Raw genomic sequence first — 21,713 nt, 5'->3', positions numbered from 1 at the left:
AGACGCAGCCGCCCACTACCTCCGCCACCTCCGATCCAAAGGATGCAGTTATTGCGGCCCTCGCAGCAGCACTGCGCGTCCTCATAGAGACAGCAGCGATGGACGACACCACTCGGCAAATGTGCGCCGCGGCCCTTGCAGCCCAGCAAGCCCTGCCCCAACATGGATAGGCGATCTCCGAAATGTCGGCCGAGCATCCTCCAGTGGAATGTCCGCTCGATGCGCTGCCGTTACGCCGAACTCGCCGAGCACCTCTCACTACACGAATACGACGTGCTCGCGCTACAAGAAACTTACGCTCGTCCCGGCGAGTTTAACCTCCCCGGATTTGTGGCCTATCACAGTGCCACCGAATGCCAGTCGCAGACCTGCAACAAGACTCATTGTTGTGACCCGCTGCATTCGCCTGGACGGTCCCGCGCATCTCTGTATGTTCGCGCATGTCTCGCGCAAGCCGACGTAAATGTCACCTACATTGTGACCAGTGGCATCGAGTGCGTGGCCGTGACTGTGCGTGTTGGGGACCTGTGTCGCAGTGTTTATGTTCGGACCGTGCGTCGGTGGGACAGTTCGTTCGTGGTTGCGCTTGTCGCTCGCATCGGAGGTGACTGTGCGGTGTTGGGTGACTTCAACAGTCACCACACAACATGGGGCTGCCCGCACACCGAGCCGCGAGGTAGGGACTTGCTGAACTCCATCCTCTCTGCGGGCCTCCTACTTCTCAGCACCGGCAGTCCCACATTCGTGCGCGGAAGAGCGCCATCGACTTGTCGCTTGTGAGCGAGGGTTGCCACTACGAGTGGCGACGCAGCCCCGACACTCAGGGCTCCGATCATTACTCGATCTCCCTCGAGCCGCACGCTACAGCCGCCGCACGCACCCTACCGTGTTACCGACTGGACACAGTTTCGGAAACTCTGTGCCACGCCCCCTACTGCGAACACGGATTTCCTGACTCACGTGACACGTTGTGTCGACGCCGAGACGAAATGCTGTTCTGTGCCTGCGGGAACGCCGGTGCCCGACATCAAACTGCTTAACCTTCGAGCTGTCCGGCGCCGCGCTGAACATCGAGCCATCAAGAGTGACAGGAGACAGAATTGGACTCTCTACAATCGCCTTGATGCGGCGTGCCGCCGTCATGCCAGGCAGCGGCGCAATCAGAGCTGGAGCAGTTTGTGTGAGTCGCTCGACGATACGCGCAACAGATCGCGCCCGTGGCGCATTCTCGGCGCTCTCCTTCGACCAAAGGTCCCTCGCTGTCCTGCGCTTTCCATCGCGGTCGCACAGGGCTTAAGCGCAGAGCAGCTCGCGGACGCGTTCGCCGCCGCTTTTGCACCGCCGCCGCCATTGCTTCCGCCGGATGGCCCAGTTTTCGAGCTTCCCGAGCGTCCTGAGCACAACAAAGCCGCTCTCCTCGCGCCGCTTCGCTACTTCCCGACGAATGGAATTCTGCAGCAGGTGAAGGCGCTGTGCACGGAGGACTTCACCTTGAGCGAGCTTCGCATCGTGCTCAACGCTCGTAGGCGACGTTCTGCGCCGGGCGCGGATGGAATCACCTACCAGACGTGGCGAAACATCGACGACGAGCAGCTCCCATCGCTGTTGGAGCTGTACAACCGCGTCTGGCGCACCGGCGTCGTTCCTCCCGAGTGGAAAGAAGCAACCGTGGTACCTCTCCTCAAGAGTGGCAAACCGCGAAGCAGCGTGAGCTCCTACCGCCCGGTTTCACTCACGTCTGTCGCCGGTAAGACACTCGAAGCTATGGCACTTCGTCGTCTGGAGTGGATTGCGGCGGCACTCGACGCATTCGCTCCCGAGCAGAGCGGCTTCCGCCGGCTGCGCGCAACGGCTGAAGCCCTGGCAGAGGTTGTCGCTACTCTCGAGCAGGCGGCGAGCCGTAGCGAGGCCGGCTACCTCGTCCTGCTTGATGTACAGGGCGCCTTCGATGGGCTGCCGCATTCTACGATCGTCAGTGCGCTGCACGAGTTCGGCATCACCGACCGGCTACTCGACTACGTGCGAGCCTTCTTGTCTGATCGCACGCTTCGGGTGCGGGTTGGAGGTGCGCTCAGCCGGCCCCGCAGTGTGTTTTCTGGTGTTCCGCAGGGCAGTGTTTTGAGCCCCTTTTTGTTTAATCTTGCCCTCGCGCGACTTCCGGACTACATCCCAAAAGCGATGTCGCACGAAGTACGGGTGGCAATCTACGCTGACGACATCGCCCTCTTTGCGACTGGCCCTACTCAAGTCGGCTATCAGGTGCGTGCATCTGTCCAGACTGCAATTGACGCGGTGGACCAGTTCATGGGAAGCATCGGCCTCCAGCTGTCGGTGACCAAAACAGAAGCACTGCTGGTACACCCGCGAGGAACGCGAGCACGTTCCGAAGCGCCACCGCTAACTCTGCGCCGTTGCCCTCTCCCGCGGCGCAAGAGCGTCCGTTACCTCGGCCTGCAGATCGACTGCCGCGTCAACTTCAATGCGGCCGTCTCCCACATCTGCAAGCAATCAAGGAAAGTCGCCAGCGCCGCGCGCTCTGTTCTCGCGCGTGGACACGGATGCACGCCGCAACTCGCACTGCGCGTGTACAACTCTGTGGCCACATCGAGGGCACTCTACGCCCTCCCCACCACCAACGCTCGAGCGGCGAATTGGAATGCCATTGACATGGCGCACCGTACGGCGGTGCGAGAACTATACGGCCTCCCTCGCTCCTCCCAAGTAGGGGCGACACTCGCGGAAGTGGGCAACTGGCCGCCATCGCTTCGTGCACGAAAGCAGGCGCTCCACCACATTGAGCGCCTGCAGCGCTCACCACAGGGCCAGCGGCTCGTCTGCAGACTCCACTCCCTGCCGAACTTGGGAATGGGCAAGTGCGCCACCGAGTTCTCAAAGCTCATCGGGTCGTCGCCACAGTTCGTCTCCCTGCCGTACTACTCCAGTCTGCTCGACGTGAACATCGCGGTGCCTGGCGTCGCATCAAAGCGCCGAACTGCGGTGTGCGCCATGAGACAGGAGACCGCCTCCCTACTGCACGAGCGACTGGCAGGACGACTTCTCGTCTACACCGATGGCTCGGTGACGCCGGACGGGTCTGGTGCTGCGGCTTGCACGGCACCGGACATCTCGGAAACGCGCCAGTGCCGACTGCGCGTTGCCACGTCATCGACAGTGGCCGAACTCGCCGCCATCGATCTCGCTGCCGACCTCCTTTTGGAACATCCGAACATTGTGTCAGCGGCCATTCTTACTGACTCTCGTGCGGCGCTTTGCCTGCTGGCCAGGGACTACGCCGGAGTGCCCCTTGTTGTTCGAGTTGGCTGCAAGCTGCGACACATCGTGAATCAAGGCTGCGACCTGGCGCTTCAATGGATACCCGCACACATCGGATTGCCAGGCAACGAGGAGGCTGACTCCCTCGCCAAGGCGGCGCACGGTGAGCGCTTTCCCCTCACCCACTTGGTAACGAGCTTCGACGCGGCCAAGACAGCGGTTCTGCGCAGCCTCACTGCGCAACATCCCGATCGGCGCGTCGCGGCGGGAACGCCCCCGCGCCTGCTCCCGCGTGCGAGCCTCTCTCGGGCGCGTATTTAGAATTGCTCGTAGGTACAACGGGGCGTGCCACTTTTGACGGAGCTCGACGTTTCTGCGCAGGCGCGAGTAAGAGCGGGCGCGAGAGAGAAAATCTGGGGGCTTTTGCTCCTTGAATATATGACTCAGCCTAGGCACTACGGAGGAGGTTTCTTAGATTGCGTTGTATTCGTTTGTCCCCTGACATGCCGGCATTGCGGAGTTCGGTCGAGTTGGTTTATACGCTCCGCCGCTGGCTGCCCGCGCGGTGAGGCAGTGGGCGCGGACGCCGCTTGGTGATCGCTGTGTCTGAAGGGACAATGTTCTGACTGGTGTTTTATAAGTCGCGGGTCGAATTTTTCGTCGCGACGATAGATCGGATTTTTTACAAGCACTGCTCCAGGAGGGCACATGTAACCGGCAAACGGAGGCCTCAGGAGAGCACCTGAGGTTATATTAAAGCAGGCGGCGCAGGATCTCTGGGGCACCCAAGCGGTAGCGGGGGGATCAAAGCTGGAAGCCGGGCGGCCCGTGGGTTGGGGCCGCAGAGGCCGAAGCGTGCCTGGGGGTGTTCGCATAAAACATTGGCTGTCCGCGATAGCGGACAGCCGATCTTATACTCCCCTGGCACGCGCAGGCCTCTGCGAGCCCCAACCCACGGACCAGTCCGGCTTCTAGCTTTGATATCCCCATTGCCGCTTTGGTGTCCTGGAGGCGCCGCCAATAATGCGAAATAATGACACGTTGTTTTCATTAGTAAAAACATGATCTATTAAATATGATTGCGTCGAGCCGCCAACTTGCGATGCTAAGTTCAGCACAACCGCGCCCCGCGACTTCTGCCGGCACGGCGCGCCTAGGGACAAGCGCATACACCGCGCCCCAAGGGACTCCTCCGTAGTACCTAGGCAGAGTCGTATTTTCAAGAATCAAAACTCCCCACATTTCCTCTCTCGCACCCGCTCTCACTCGCGCATGCGCGCAAACGTCCGTCGTCTCCGCAAGTTCCACGCCCCGTTGTACCTACGAGCAGTTGGAAATACGCCTCTCGGGCTGACTGCGCCTTCCTTCTCCGCCGGCGCATCGGCTGCTACAAAAAGCGGCGCGCACACACAGGCTCACGGGAACCGGCAGCCCCGTGTGTGGTAACTGCGACGGCGTGGAGACACTGGAGCATCTTCTCCGTCACTGCCCGGCCTTCGGGACCGAGAGGGAGGCTCTGTACGCTTCCTACCGCCGATGTGGCTTGCCATCTACCACCCTGCAGTGCCTACTCTTCCCCAATGCTCCCAGTTCCATCGCCAAGCGTGCATTTTCGGCATTGATGGAATTCTGTGAAGCAACACACCTCAGAGCGCGGCTGTAGGCCCCGCAAACGCTTAGCTACATTGTCGTCTTTTCTTTTTTGCTATTCCGGTCTCTCTCTGCTTTTTACTTCCGGTCACTATCTCCATCTTTTCCTCCCCACACCCTTTTCCCCGTGCAGTGCTGTTGAGGTGTCCTCCTGTGAGAGACAGTTACGGCACTGCACTTATCTCTTCCATTTCTCTATAAAAAAATCACTTCACACATGACCGAGCCCAGCCATGCCAGCATCAACCGACAAACTGGTGACACCGGACGACCGAGCCCAGCCATGCCAGCATCAACGCAAATTGGTGGCACCGAACGAACAAGCCCTGCCATCAAGCTACAAATTGTTGACACCGGATGACCGAGCCCAGCCATGCCAGCATCAACCGACAAATTGGTGACACCGGACGACCGAGCCCAGCCATGCCAGCATCAACCCAAATTGGTGGCACCAAACGACCAAGCCCTGCCATCAAGCTACAAATTGTTGACACCGGATGACCGAGCCCAGCCATGCCAGCATCAACCCACTTATTGGTAACACCGGACGACCGAGCTCAACCATGCCAACCCACTTATTGGTGACGCCAGACCACCGAACCTGGCCATCAACCCACAAATTGGTGACACCGAATGACCGAGCCCAACCATGCCAGCATCAACCGACACATTGGTGACACCGGACGACCGAGCCCAGCCATGCCAGGATCAACCCAAATTGGTGGCACCGAACGACCAAGCCCTGCCATCAACCTACAAATTGGTGACACCGGATGACTGAGCCCAGCCGTGCCAGCATCAGCCCACAAATTCGCATACCTGCCAACCTGAACATTTGGAAATTCGTAAAACTATCGCGGCGGGAATGGGGATGCGCGGCAGCACTTTTTTTTAAGGGATTTACCTTTTGCGACAAGCTTACTCACGTTTTCACAACCGCTAGTGAAATCCGTGTCTCGGAGGGTAAAGAGCGAAAACACCACTGGGGCACAATTTATTTTTGCATTGATTTTGCTGTTGCCTACTTTTCCTGCTTTAGAAACTTCTCCGCGTAGGTTTGCTCAAATACCACTCTGGTGCCCCTTGACCATCAGCAGACTTTCAAGTGCTTTCTCACACACAGATGAGTGAAACTCCGTTCGAGTTTTGTTCACAGTGCTAAATATTCTCTCACATTCAGCATTGCTGTGGGGAATGGAGAGAATACCCAGCATAACCATTGAAATTATGTGCAACCTGAGCGATCCGTCAACACTTCGAACTCTTCCTAATTGCGACCTCTGCACGTCCCACCTTGACTCATTCAATATCTCGGCTGGAACCTGATATGCTTGCATCTTGGCAAACTCGACTTCAAGTGCGTCGATTGCTTCTTTTGATTCGCCACTCTGCTGGGGTAGGATAGCAGGGAACGCCATAATAAAATGACGTGCGCTGTTGAATGAAGCAGTTTCCAGAGCTTGTACTTGATCAACTTCAGCCATATTGAGATTAACCTCTCCTAGTGAGAATTTGTGGCGAATGTAATCGCATGCTGCCGTTAAGCACCGACGTAGAGCAGAGAACTGCTCTCTCTCTCAATGCAGCTCAGTCTCAACCACAGAGTAGGTTGTGCTGCCAATGACTGTCTTCGTCACCTTTCTGGTTCTCTGCAGCTCCATAGTCAACTTCCAGCAATGAATGACATGCCTTGACAACACCTGGGCGCAAAATCTAGTCAGATCCTCGAAAAAGCGGCTCAAGAGGCCCCTTAGTACATTAGTCTGAGGAGCCTGTGCCTGAAGAATGCAGTTAAAAAGCAGTATAACATTTTGAAGAAAAAGACAGCATGATTTGTTTATCTGCGATGACAAAAAATTAAACAGGCGCTCCTCCCGGGTCACGTGGCTGGCTTCCCCAGAATCCTTGGTATGAAGTTTGGTTTTTTGCTTGAAGTCCAGACGAGCTCCTTCCTTCTTTAGCGAGAGTTCATCGCCGTTGGTGCTTTTTTTTCCGAGGCCTGTAGCAGTCTTGTGAAGATGTATAGCAGGCTTTGGGTCAGTGCAGGGTTCTTGGGTGTTTGTGAGGAAGTCTTCGAAATTTGGTGACTCCAAAAACAAGCTCTGCTTGCTGCACTGCTTTGTTTCAGATAAAAAAAGCTGAGTAGTGGTTTCCACTGGTCAAGAAGCCTCTCCAAACACTTTCCCAACGACAGCCTATGTGTCGGCGAATGCTTCAACATCTTTCTGACATCTGCGTCATGTATTTTTTGGAGCTCTAAGTCAATCTTTCCATTTCGAGCTTTTCTCTAGGTAAAAAAAAAGTCAGCCAGAGCCTCATCAACCTTTACAAGAAGACATGAGGCTCCCTTTTGGTCGGCCAAGTTAATGATATAGCCCGGGCGACCAACCCCTATCAAACCTGGTTGAACCTCTCATCAATACAGTAGAAACACTGTTTTTCTAGCCGATCATGACATTGGCATTGTCCGAACACATAGCCAACAGGTTTCCAACAGGCAAATTCCGAGACCGTCTCGTCCAGAACCAGATTTGCAGTCTTGTGACCTGTCGCTTCACCGTGGATTGTCCGAATGCAAAGAAGGCGGCTTTCGACTCTACTCGTTTTTTTAACGAAATATGTCGCAACAATAGGGTAAAGCTGCGTATCCCTATTGTTACTGCCATCTACAGCGATCGGAAATACTTGTTTTAGGGCATCCAGCAAAGGAGTCTCCGCGTTGGCGGCCATTTCCTGAACAATTGACGTCGTCTTTGTTCGTCCACAGGCATAGCGTATCGCTTCTTCGCACTTGGGGAACATCTGGAAAATCGGTCCGGCATGATCGCTGACACTCAGCGGGATGTTGTGTTCAAATAAAAACGCCGTGAAGAGGCATTCTGCACGAATCACACCGAGCTCGTTGTCTCTGCCTACAAAACTTGCTAGGTTTGGCTGACTGTCCGCGGCTCTCACGTATCCCTGATGCTTTTTCGAAGCAATGTGGACCTTGATGTCAGACTTGCCACCATGCGAGATGTTCACATCACAGGCACACGTGGTGCAGCATCCGAACTTCTCCCCTTTCTTCGACGGCACGAATCACAGAAATTCTGCCGTGTACGATTTCAAAAACACTTGGAAGTACTGTCGGGTCTTCGACCCCGTCATTGCGCTGCGAAGCCGCTACAGGCCAGAGTCGCACTGCGTCCGACGCGGCAGCTGGTCACACAAAAGGCGAGGCCAATACTGCACTGACTGAAGCTGACTGAAGTCCAAACCCACATGCCCGCACGAACAAAGGCAACAGCATGGCAATAGGTTTGCGGAGGCGCTATCGAGCTTTAGGTATGGATTCGTGACCTCCCTAGTAGATGACAGAAGTCACTACAACCTTCGAGTTGCTGATGATGATACCACACATACGTATTGCCCTCTCGTGGCGGTGCAAGATACCAGGGTGTAGTTTTACTACATTTTCACCTTTTCTTTTCGCAAATAAAATGTTTTCCGTAAAATTTCAAACAAGATTCGTAAAATCGTAAGACTGCTCGAAATTTTTACATTATACGGAAAATTTGGAAGTATTGGCAGCAGGGGCGTGCGTGCGTCTATTTGTCGTACAAAAATCCCCCACGTGACCTGATCCTAGGTGCCTAGGGACAGCATTATTTAGGGATTTTTGAGAAGGCGCGATGCTGGCGCCGAGCGACGCCGTGGCGTGTTCGTCCTCGGCGTGATCGTTCTCTGGACCGCGCGTTGTTCAACATTGCTCATGTAATCGTGCGTGCGTTGCTTGTGTGTTGGTTGTAGGTTCTGTGTTACTTGGCGGAAAGCCGTGAGTAGTGGCGGTGCGGCAATGCGGCTTTGGCCTCGATGAGCTCTGGCACTACAGAATCTGCGTTGTGTGACCCGTGCTTTCTTGAGGACCCGGCGGTGGTGACAATTGAAATATCGAAGTGGCCTAGCGCCTCGGCAGCGAAGTTCTGCGAACCGCGATGTGGCGTCGCCGTGTCCGGCTTTGCTTAACGGACATCGAGGGATGTGCTGCTCGCTGCAAGTCATGTAAATGCAACTGCGTCGACCGCCCACTGTTCAGCGCTGAATGTGTGTTTGGTGTGCTGTGCTTGAAACGAGTGGTGCAGCCGTGCAGCGAGGGTGGCGGAGGAGCAGAGTGGCTTAGGGTTTGTGGTGTGCTAGCTCCTTGCCTAGTATGAAGTTTACGACGCTAACACACAGCATGTTCACGTTTTTCGGCGCTATATGTCATTTGCATGACGGCCGAGCTGAAAACTAGACCTATAGTGTTCTTTGCGTTTGTGTGTTGTAATTTACTTTCTATTGTGGAAGTTCTGGGAGTCTTATTACGCAAGGAGTGCGAACGTAACCAAACACATATGTGTGTCTGAAATTTTGATTTACCCATAATACCCTTTACGACTGATAAGTGGGCTACACGGCCTGTGTGAATCGGCTACCGTATGTTGCGACGCTCTTTCGTGTGGTAGAATGATGCATGGTGCGCGTTTATTTCTGTACTGTTGTAAAAACCATTTCTTTATTCACTCAATACAAATGTACGGCTTCTTCGCCGCAGTACAGCTTAGTTACGCGGTGAAGCATACTATAAGTGGGAGGGGGCCACTATCAGCCAGCATAGTATGTCCACTTAGGTGACCTGAGAGGCGGCGGGTGCGCGAGTGTATAATTTAAGAACTCTTATTATGTCCAGTGACAGTGGCCCCTTTTCACTTTTAGTATGCTTCACCGCAGTACATTGCTTACGCTTCACCGCGAAATAATAGTGTATTGCGAGAAAGATAATCGTAAAAAGCCTAATTATGCAACGTTTCTTTTGTAGCTTGCTACACCGCAATACAGGGGTGTAAATAAGCATCGTGCAGTAAAGCATACTAAGAGTGGAAAGGGCACATAGGTTTACACTGTGCTCATTACTTTCAATTGTGACATAATTTGCAAGTGCATCTGTGCTCGTGGTAAGCTTCATTGACAATTCTTTGTACATTACAAATTAATATTGCAATGAAGCTTTCTAAAGCACATTCGCCATTATGGTACGTGTTATTCACCTTCAATGCAGGAGCACAATGCAGATTCTTGCCCCTGATTTTGGCTGGACTGCACATGCTCTTTGAGAATTGATTCATTGTTCATAAGTGCACTGGTACTTTACTCTAAACTGGAGGGCTCAAGTTGATATGAAAGCACAATTTTTATTAAGGGGACAAGATGTTGCCAAGATGGTTGCAGCACAGCTTTCTTTTTTTTCTTCCAGGCACCTTTTCTACTTGAAGCTTCCATTGCAGTGTTTCGAACATCATTGAACCAGCATAAAGTGTATATAAATATTGGACACTGATTGGGAACATCACCTAAGTTCATGCATATATATAGTAAAAAGATGTAGCACGACCAGACAAAATAAAAGAAGGGGGTGGGCTGTAGCAATACTAAGTGTTAAATGGTGCTTTATCCTTTCCCTTGAGTTTTCTGTTTTTGTGCTTTTTATGAATCCTCCGCAGTAACCATGCGAGTGCTGAGCTTGAGCTTGCTGGTTTCAAGTCTCATGGTGGTTACTAACAGAACAGTGTGATAAACGAACAAGGGCTTGGAGGCATCCATTCACCTTGCTTGCCTCATGGTGCTGCTTCATAAGCACCGTGAGCATCCAGGCCAACTAGGAAGGGAGGTTTGTTGCAATTGCTTCTGAACTTTATTGCCACCAAACCAACAGTGCTCTCAATGACAGCTTTTGGACTGTAGAATGCTTGCACCCAGCAAAGTCTTAAGAAGGAAGCATTCAGGATGTGCAAAATAGGCTTTTGAAGCTGGCAGCATTTCTGAAGGGGCTTTGCCCATCTGCCCTCTTTATGGATACACAATGATGATTTCCTCTTTAAGAGGGATTGTTTCAGAGGTCGTTATGTGGCAACAGTGTCTGGTGTTTAGTAGCTTTTCTTTGCCCACTGTTAATAACCTGTTCCTTCTCCAGTGCCCCTGTGAAGTGCCTACTTTTTGTACACAATGTGCTCTCCATGCATTCATGCATTTTTAGCTTGTAAAGACGTCTATTACCCCTTGCCTCAAGCTGGTCTTTGCTGATGTCACCCAAGAAGGCATTGGGGAGTATTGCAATGTACGCTTACAAAACACTGTCGATACCAGTGAAACTAAATTAATGGAGCTGCTGTTCTTTTTTTGTCCACTGCATCCTTGTTAGTTACAATGAGCAATGTCCGAACAGAAGGCATATGTAGTTGGTCGTGCATAACCTGCGCACTAAGACTTGTTGGCACGTTATGACCTTAGCACAGTGTTTATATGTAAAAACGTTCTGATGTGTTGATGACTTCCTTCTCTTTATCATACTTTGCCTGGTGGAGCCAGCAAGTGGATCAACGAGATATTCAACAGGCTTCCCACTAGTTTTCCCAGTCTCCTTACCAGGGTGCTGCTCATAGATCTCTGTTTTCTTGACCTTGCACTGCACTTCAACCATGGCCACATCTGCTAAACCTATAGCATGCGATCAAAAAAGTGCTATACATCATGTTGCTCCAAACTCGTAACATGTGCTACAAGGCCTTGAGGAACACCCTCATTTATTTACGCCCTCATCATACTGTATGAAGCTTCGCATGATAAGTGCGACAATTAACATCTGCTGGTTTTTCAGTGTTATTCCTGTCCAGCTCGCTGAAAGCTATCCTGAGTGTTTCAAAAGCAAACGACCGCTGCTGGACAAGAAGTGCTTAAAACAAGGGTCGCTATAACCACATATGTAACACGAAATGAAGGCCACTGAGTATACAGGCGGTTTACTTCATATCCGACAAGCTTGGTTCTCCCTTTGCTAGTGAGTGAACTCAACTTGCCCCGAATACATGGCCTGTGACAAACTATGTGCCAGATGCTGTGTCCCCTGCAAAGCTGAAGATGTGTATGAGATCCTGACACCGTGCAGCGGCTTCTACACTGGGCAAACAGGCTACTATAAAAACGACTGCCTTTACTAATATGCTAATAACATGAAAACGGGCAGAAATTTGGCTATTCATTGGACCCAACTGCAGGTGTAAGCCACCCTTCCACCAGATGTGTGTTGTTCACAGAAACTTGAGCTATATAAATGCAGATAAAGACAATGATGTTTGAAAGTAGTAGAGCTGTGCTATATTCTGCACAAGCAGTGCTATCTGCAGCGCTGGTACCTTATAGCCACAATTCATGGCTGCACCACCATGCAAAGGCACTATTCTTGAATCATTAACTTCTATTATATTTATGGTGGCCATATATTGCAATTACATATCATCCACATTGTGTGCAATATGGTTAAATGTCAATTATGATAGCCATTCCTAATCTGAAATGCAACAAAAGAGCAAATATAGGCAACAAATTGCAATTCAAAGAGACAAAAGGCAACCAGTGCACAGGATAAGTGACAGACTTCCTTTTATTGAAAAAGAAACGTGACGTGTCATGCCACCACCAGTGGGTAGCAATCTTTCAAGCTTGGGTGACAGAGGCAAAACTTAGCAAAATGCTACAATCACGCTGTAAAACGTCCTCGGACACAAAATACCGACATCATATTGTACAGAATGAAAGGGCAAGACTTCATCTAAGAACAGTCTATGGCACCACATACTTGAAATGGTGTAAAAAATGTTGACATGCCCTACCCATAAAGAAAAAGCAACAAACACAGAAAACGCGCCTTAAAATGCAATGTGCAGAGTCTGAAACCAAGAAAAAACAACCTGAAAAACGTTTCACTAAGTCTTTCAATGATTAAAATTGTCAAACTGTATCATCGCTTCTTAATGAACCTGCACAGCTGAAAAGGAAGGAAGGAAAGCTCAATAGCAGGGCTGCAGAAAATGTCACCGAATAAATATAATTTGCTTACCAACGATACCTGTTGTTTAGTTGTGGTCTGTGTATAAACTAATTGTGTATAGACTTTTCTTGTTTAGAATGGCTGAGGGGATAGGGAAAAAATGACCATAAGAGCACCAGGTGTATGCATAGTCTACGCACAAAAAGCCACTGCTTTTTTTCCTCTGTATTACTATTCATGAGTATTTAGGTGCCTTATTAGCACTGCTAACATCCCACTGCAAAACACAAAATTGGGCAAGTTGTGGCATAAAGAAAATTGCAGTTTCATTCATAATGTGAAACAATGATGCAGTAGTTGGTGAAATATGCACAGGAAACTTACTTCATGCAGTGTTTGCTGAAGTAAACACTTGCCAATGCAAGTCGGTAATCTCCTTAAAAAAGTAAAATAAGTAAGAGTCCTATTTATTTGTGGGAGTTGTGCCTTGGTGTTGAAGTGGAAAGACTCGGCTTTTCTTCCTCCTCTTTCATATCCGGACTTAGCCACTGATCTACACCAAAACAACCCTTTAGCTTCTTACTGCTGAATTCGTTTTGGTTTTCCCAAATCTATATTTGGGCTACGCATTGCTATGTATCGTGCTTTGCTTGAGGAAAACAAGACACCAACAGCTCCATCCAGTAAATCTGAGAAGCCAAGCACTAGAAGAAGATTAATGAAGCAGATGCACCCAATCATTGTCATCACATGCAAGAAGAAAACTTAACATAGGACTGCCTTCACAAGTGGGAAGGTGATGTGTAAGAACTTGAAGGTGTGGATGCCACTCTATATACAGTATGCAGACATTGAGCAGGTGTTAGCCAATCTAGGCACCTGTTGGCTAGATCACGCTCTCCGGGATCAGTATTCACCACGACTGTACCTTCAGCAGAGTGGCTGAAATGTAGAATTGTGGACTGCCACTCTTTTGATCGTATGTTTGAATCCTCGCAGCACAATGAGAACTTTATTTGCAACATTCTAGCAAGAAATTCGGGCATTGCAGTGACAACACCAGTAGACATCAGAACAACCAGGGGAGTTAGCCCGTAGCAGCTATTGCTGTAAAAAATAAGACTGGCATAAGCACAAGAATAGAGATGGGCATACTACATGCCTTTGTTCTGGTAGTGGTCCACTACTTTGGTGCTACAGTTAATGATCTCCACTGTCACTGGACATAATAAGAGTTCTTAAATTATACACTCGCGCACCCGCCGCCTCTCAGGTCACCTAAGTGGACATACTATGCTGGCTGATGGTGGCCCCCTCCCACTTCTAGTATGCTTCACCGCGTAACTAAGCTGTACTGCGGCGAAGAAGCCGTACATTTGTATTGAGTGAATAAAGAAATGGTTTTTACAACAGTACAGAAATAAACGCGCACCATGCATCATTCTACCACACGAAAGAGCGTCGCAACATACGGTAGCCGATTCACACAGGCCGTGTAGCCCACTTATCAGTCGTAAAGGGTATTATGGGTAAATCAAAATTTCAGACACACATATGTGTTTGTTTACATTCGCACTCATTGCATAATAAGACTCCCAGAACTTCCACAATAGAAAGTAAATTACAACACACAAACGCAAAGAAAACTGTAGGTCTAGTTTTCAGCTCGGCCGTCATGCAAATGACATATAGCGCCGAAAAACGTGAACATGCTGTGTGTTAGCGTCGTAAACTTCATACTAGGCAAGGAGCTAGCACACCACAATCCCGCGACAGCCGCTAATGAGACCAAAACGGGAGCCCATGTCTGTGAACGCGCAAACCCTAAGCCTCTCTGCTCCTCCGCCACCCCCGCTGCACGGCTGCACCACTCGTTTCAAGCACAGCTCACCAAACACACATTCAGCGCTGAACAGTGGGCGGTCGACGCAGTTGCATTTACATGACTTGCAGCGAGCAGCACATCCCTCGATGTCCGTTAAGCAAAGCCGGACACGGCGACGCCACATCGCGGTTCGCAGAACTTCGCTGCCGAGGCGCTAGGCCACTTCGATATTTCAATTGTCACCACCGCCGGGTCCTCAAGAAAGCACGGGTCACACAACGCAGATTCTGTAGTGCCAGAGCTCACCGAGGCCAAAGCCGCATTGCCGCACCGCCACTACTCACGGCTTTCCGCCAAGTAACACAGAACCTACAACCAACACACAAGCAACGCACGCACGATTACATGAGTAATGTTGAACATCGCGCGGTCCAGAGAACGATCACGCCGAGGACGAACACGCCACGGCATCGCTCGGCGCCAGCATCGCGCCTTCTCAAAAATCCTTAAACGATGCTGTCTCTAGGCACCTAGGATCAGGTCACGTGAGGGATTTTTGTACGACAAATAGACGCACGCGCAGGGCGTAGCCAGGGGGGGGGGGGGCTTATGGGGCTTCAGCCCCCCCCCCCCCCCGAAATTTTTTTGTGCTGTCCATGCACCGCCAACTCAAGCAATCCCCGGTGCCGGAAATCATTCTGAATTTTCTCGAGAATGTATTTTTCACGCTCGAAAATACATTTCAGCGCGAACCTTGCGAACTCGGGCTCGATTTCGCGGCAGCGCGTATGCACCGGGAGTCACATAACGCCAAGCAGGCCCATCCGAGCACTAAGTTTCAAGGGCGTTTTGATGACGAACGGGCTCGCCACGGCATCTTGCGGAGGCCGCGGAATCTACGCAGCGCATGGATGTCAATTCCGAAATTTATGGGTATAAAGTTCCCATAAATTTTTCTTGTGATAGGTGTATTGGCATTTCCAAAGTCGTGCTTTAGATTTTCAATTGCGGAACTTTGTGGGTTTGATGTTACTATAAATATTGGACACCAAAGATGCATTGACTTTTCCAAAGTCATACATCGGACCACACAACGAGACAAGCCAAATCAACACACTATCAGACAAGTTGACAAAGCCAGCAGCGAGGTCGGATAGGTCGGATGAGATGAAGCGTTGTAGTGGTTTATTTGTGGCGTCATGACACATAAAAAATATTTTTTTTTTCACCTACGCCAAAGCATCCATGTCAAACACTTAATTCACCCAAGGTAACTACGTTCTTATTTATTTTTTCTACTTCGACTTTTATTCGCGAGGACACATTGAGCCTCTTCACTTTTTTTTGTCCTCGCTACCCTACCCGCGGGCAGCCAGAGCGCATGCGTTTTTCTCGTGTTACTACAGAACACCTATACAAACTGGTGTTACCCCGACCACCGCGCGGCGCACTTCGGTGCGCGTTCGCTTTTCTCTGGCCGAGCGGATTTTCGCCTGGCAGAGTTTTGGGCACTTTCTGGCTAGCAGACGAGAAAAAGAAACTATCGTCGCTCGCCGCCATCACTGTGGGAACTCGACGAATGGCACCGCGTTCGCTTGAGGCAACCTCTCCGGAAAGTCTTGTCTCGCCAGTGTAGGATACCGAGCAGTATGCGTATGATTCTCGGTGGACCAAGCGTCTCCCGTTTTCTTCGGTGTTCTTTCAGTAGCTACATTAGGCGCCCAAAGTAGGCATTTGATTGTAGCCAACATACTTTGCGCTTTTACATTTCGGTTCCCCGGCCCCATAAAAGAAAAATAAAAGACATTGTTGTGGCGCAGTGAATTGTCGTATGGTGAAAGTTCGATTTTGTTACTTCTTCTTTTGCGGACAGTAATGGGCCACGGGACGCTTCAGTTGCCGGATAGTCTTACTATATAGTATTGCGATAGCAATTATATGGACACTCCAGGCGCATTCCTTCCGTCGCCGTCGCCTTCATGTTTCGTATGAAGTCCAAGGGCGATAACATCGTGACCGCGCACCGCATGCTGTATGTGCGAGTGAAAGCGAAGGCAGGGGGATGGGGGGGGGGGGGGGGGCTGGAATGGGTGAGCCAACGATGGTGGCTCAGTCTTGTGTGCGCAAAAAAGAAAAGTGGGGAGCAAGCGCGCCGCCTTCCGTCGCGCGCGATACATAGGGGGGAGTGGATGGAATGGGGGTGGGATCTAGGAATCTGTGAACCACTGATTGCCCAACATGTTTATTTGCCTTGTTTGACGCATTATATACAGTGACTTTTTTTAGATACGTAGATTTATTGGAGACATACGTATATTTAAATATCTTGTTGCGGGGTTTTGTGTATACGTGCAGTGAACTTTGTTTCCAGTGACATGTTTTTGCCTTTTATCAAGCTGTATCTTCGAATTTGTATATTCCATTGTATGTTCGCATTTATAATGTACGAGGGCGAGTAAAATGAAAGTGAGCCAACCCACCCCGCGCAAGAATTGTTCGGTCCATTATCTGCGAGGCATGCACGTAACACAGAGGCATCTCTCTAATACAAAAGTGACAGGCAGGTGTGAGTATCAAGGTTGTTTAATGCTTTCATGCACTGGGTTGAACATGGTTGCGCGACATAATGGACGCTCTAGAAGTTGAGCAGCGTGGTGCCCTGAGGTTTTTGACAGCTGAAGGTATTTTCCAAAAAGAAATTAGCCGCCGTATGGCTGCCGTGTACGTTGAGCATTGCATTAATTGGCCACTGTGAAGCGTTCGAGCAAACGATTCAAAGAAGGACGTGAAAGTTGCAGACAATCCAAGACCGCGTCAAAGCCATCGTGCAATCACCCCTAACAAAATTGCAAAGGTTGATGAGCTGATGAGACAAGAACGGAAGATAAGCATCGATGAACTGGCAGAGCGTGTGAACATCGGTCACGGTTCGGTTCACGCCATAATTCATGAACATCTCGGTTATCCGCTCTTGTGTGCGCAATGGTTGCCCAAGATGTTGAACTACGACCAGAAGACGGAGAAGTTCAGCGCTGCCTTGACTCATCTGATTCGGTATAACAATAAGGATGACGACTTCTTGTCTCCAATTGTGATCGGGGACGAACCATGGTGCCACTTCTACGAACCTTAAACACGACAGCAAAGCTTACAGTGGAAACATTCGAATTCACCACCCCAAGAAAGGAAAGGCCGTCATTTCCGCCGGAAAGGTGTTGTTGACTTTTTTTTTTCGATCGTCAGGGTCCATTACTGATAGAATTTGCTAAATCTTGAGAGACTATCAATTTGTTTCGTTATTGTAAAACGCGAGATCGGCTGCGTGTCACAACAAAGAACAAACTACGTGGAAAATTGATGAATGGGGTCATCTTGTTTCACGACAATGCCGTCCCCACGTCGCTGATGTGGTTAATACAAAACTGGCAATGTTCAAGTGGGAAACGCTGCAACATCCGCCATACAGCTCAGACCTGTCACCTTGTGGCTTCCACTTTTGGAGCATTTGAAAAAACAGCTCAAGCGAACCAGATCCGTGTCGGATGATGACGTGAAAGAGTCAGTTGCAGACTTTTTGAAGCAGCAACCCAAGAAGTTTAATGAGACGGGATCACGCGACTCGCTAGACAACGGGACAAATGTCTAAATGATCATGGAGACTAATTTTAAATGAGGTACCTCGTTTGTCATATTGTCACCCAGCTATGGCAACTAAAACAGTTTACCACCGACAGATTGGGAAAAAACGTCTGCCTTTAGCGATGGCTGGTCCTCGGAGAGCCCGCGCGCAAACACGAACTTCATCGTTCTCGCCTTAAGGGTCCCGTGTCAACACGTGCAAACTTATTTCGCGTCATTGCTCCCCTCTCAAAAGCGACCGGCCCGGTCGCTTCAAGGGCAGCGGGCGCGCACTATGGGCAAGAATGCCAACATGAAAAGACAAAAAAAAAACATACAGGAATGTACACAATGCTAGAGCGGTTTGTGAGGGTTGCTTAGCCCTGGCGTGCGTAGTACGGCTTCATCCGTACTACGTGGACGACTTCAGCACGGGGACGGCGTCGGTTCGCACCAGGATCAGAGCTTTGAGGCACCACCTCGTAGTTCACATCACTGAGGCGGCGTACAACTTCGTAGGGGCCGAAGTAGCGGCGCAACAATTTCTCTGAGAGCCCACGGTGTCGTATAGGTGTCCACACCCACACGCGGTCGCCTGGTAAGTACTGGACATTCCGTCGGGTCCGGTTGTAACGGTAGGCGTCGGTATTCTGCTGGGTGCGGATGCGATTCCGAGCAAGCTGGCGAGCTTCCTCGGCTTTCTCGACGAAATCTTCAGTGGTGTCATTCCTTGTGGTTCCGTGGTCTACCGGGAGCATGGCGTCTAAGGGGGTGGTAACGCGACGTCCGTAAACAAGCTCGAATGGTGTAAACTCGGTGGTCTCCTGCACAGCGGTATTGTAAGCAAACGTGACGTATGGCAAAATTTCATCCCACGTTTTGTGTTCCACATCAATGTACATGGAGAGCATGTCGGCTAATGTTCTGTTTAGGCGCTCTGTTAAGCCGTTAGTTTGGGGATGATAGGCCGTGGTCTTTCGGTGGTCGGTGTGCGTCAGGGCGACGACTTGTTGCAATAACTCCGCTGTAAATGCTGCACCGCGGTCAGTAATGAGTACAGCGGGTGCACCGTGGCGAAGCACAATGTTATGGACGAAGAAGCTGGCGACTTCAGCAGCAGTTCCCCGCGGCACAGCTTTCGTCTCCGCATAGCGAGTTAAATAGTCAGTTGCCACGATTATCCACTTATTTTGCAAGGAGGACGTGGGGAACGGCCCAAGAAGGTCCATTCCCACTTGCTGGAACGGCGCCGGAGGCGGATCCAAAGGCTGAAGGAGGCCGGCAGGCTTGACGGGTGGAACTTTACGCCTCTGACAGTCACGGCACGTTCGCACATAGCGCTGAACCGACGAAAATAGGTGAGGCCAATAGTATTTTTGCCGTATGCGTGCTAATGTCCTCGCGAAGCCTAAGTGGCCGGCACAGGGATCGTCGTGACACGCCTGTAAAACTTCCTCGCGCAGTGCCGTCGGAACGACGAGAAGGAACGTTTCCTGGCTATTCTCGAAATTTTTCTTGTACAGGACATCGTTTCGCAGGCAGTACGACGTCAATCCTCGTGAAAGTGGGCGTGGGACAACAACGTCAGCTCCCTCGAGATATCTGATGAGTGGAAGCAGCTCAGAGTCGGCACGTTGATAGTCAGACATGCGCACCACGTCGACGACACCAAGAAACGGCAAATCTAGCTCCAAGTCGGAGGATGTCAAGGGAATAGGAGAACGGGACAAGCAGTCAGCGTCGCTATGCTTATGGCCGGATCTGTAGACAACAGTTATGTCGTATTCCTGAAGGCGGAGGCTCCAACGAGCGAGGCGACCTGATGGGTCTCGTAGATTGGCAAGCCAGCAGAGCGAGTGGTGATCACTGACCGCTCGAAATGGCCGGCCGTATAAGTAGGGTCGGAACTTGCTGATGGCCCACACGACTGCTAAGCATTCTTTTTCGGTCGTTGAATAATTAGCTTCAGCTTTTGTCAGACTACGACTCGCGTACGCAATTACACGTTCTGCGCCATCTTGCCATTGAACCAGAATGGCCCCGAGTCCTACGTTACTGGCGTCGGTGTGTATTTCAGTTGCCGCGGTGTCATCAAAATGCGCCAGCACTGGAGCGGATTGAAGGCGTTTACGCAATTCGGTGAAGGCCCGCTCTTGTTCTTCCGTCCACGCAAAGGGCACATCTTGTCGCGTCAGTCTCGTGAGCGGTTCAGCAATCCTTGAGAAGCCTTCAACGAAACGACGGTAGTAAGCGCAGAGGCCCAGGAACCGCTGAACAGCCTTTTTGTCTTTAGGACGAGGAAACTCGGCAACGGCAGCGAGTTTTTCTGGGTCTGGTCGTACTCCTTGGGAGCTGACCACGTGGCCTAGAAACTTGAGTTCCTGGAAGCCAAAGTAACATTTTTCAGGCTTGATGGTGAGGTTGGCCTTGCGTATTGCGGTAAGAACACTTCGTAGCCGGGCGAGATGTTCATCGAACGCGCTGGAAAACACAACAACGTCGTCTAGGTACACGAGACACGTCTGCCACTTTAGTCCAACGAGCACAGTGTCCATCATTCGTTGGAACGTAGCAGGAGCGGAACAGAGACCGAAAGGCAGCACTTTAAATTCGTACAGCCCATCGGGAGTCACGAAGGCGGTTTTTTCACGGTCACGCTCGTCCACTTCGATTTGCCAGTAGCCTGACTTTAGGTCTAACGAAGTAAAGAACTGAGCATGACGCAGACGGTCCAAAGCGTCATCGATCCGTGGCAGGGGATAAACGTCGCGTTTGGTGACTCGGTTAAGCCGTCTGTAGTCAACGCAGAAGCGGAGTGTGTTGTCTTTCTTTTTTACTAGTACGACAGGCGATGCCCACGGACTTGTCGACGGCTGGATGACGTCATCATTTAGCATTTCTTGAACTTGACGCTTAATCGCCTCCCGCTCCATAGGTGACACGCGATACGGATGCTGACGAACAGGCCGCGCAGACTCCTCTGTAACGATCCGGTGTTGCGTAACGGAAGTGCGCTGGACTTTGGATTCCGTAGAGAAACAGCCGGAGAATTCTGTCAGTAGGCCCAGCAGCTGATCCTTCTGTACATCTGCTAAGTCAGCATTAATGTGGACGCGGGTATTCAGGCTGGCGTGAGTTGTTGCATCCGGTGAAGTCACTTGTAACGTGCCGATGTCGGAGAAGTCAGCAATGTCGTTCAGGAATCCCACAGCTGTACCTTGAGGGACGTGCTGATACTCATGGCTGAAGTTTGTCAACAAAACTTGCGAGCACTTATGCTGTATTCGAACAAGGCCCCGGGCGATGCAGATGTGTCTTTCGAGCAGCAGCGGGATATTTGCCTCGGCAATACCCTCATAGCCGTCGAATGCGTCGCAGGTGACGAGGGTCACTACGCTGCTCCGTGGCGGCACCGTGAGGTTCTCGTCAACAATCCTCAAGGCGTCGACATGTCGTCAGTGCTGCTCCCTGCTAAGGCCTGCGCCGTCGAAAACGTTACCC

The 21,713-nt window shown here is 51.0% G+C and overlaps 1 protein-coding gene across 1 annotated transcript; it reads left to right on the top strand.

Annotated features, from left to right (window-relative positions):
• Positions 1-750: 750 nt before the first annotated feature.
• LOC129386110 (uncharacterized) lies at positions 751-3,594 on the top strand. The gene has a single exon (XM_055073402.1). It carries the CDS (start codon positions 1,765-1,767, stop codon positions 3,592-3,594), a length of 1,830 nt encoding a protein of 609 aa, XP_054929377.1. The 5' UTR covers positions 751-1,764.
• The last annotated feature ends 18,119 nt before the right edge of the window (positions 3,595-21,713 follow it).

This window comes from Dermacentor andersoni, chromosome 3, assembly GCF_023375885.2.
Source record: "Dermacentor andersoni chromosome 3, qqDerAnde1_hic_scaffold, whole genome shotgun sequence".
NCBI lineage: Eukaryota > Metazoa > Arthropoda > Arachnida > Ixodida > Ixodidae > Dermacentor > Dermacentor andersoni.
The sequence above is the reverse complement of the archived record's forward strand: the minus strand, read 5'-3'. Positions and strand labels throughout refer to the sequence as shown.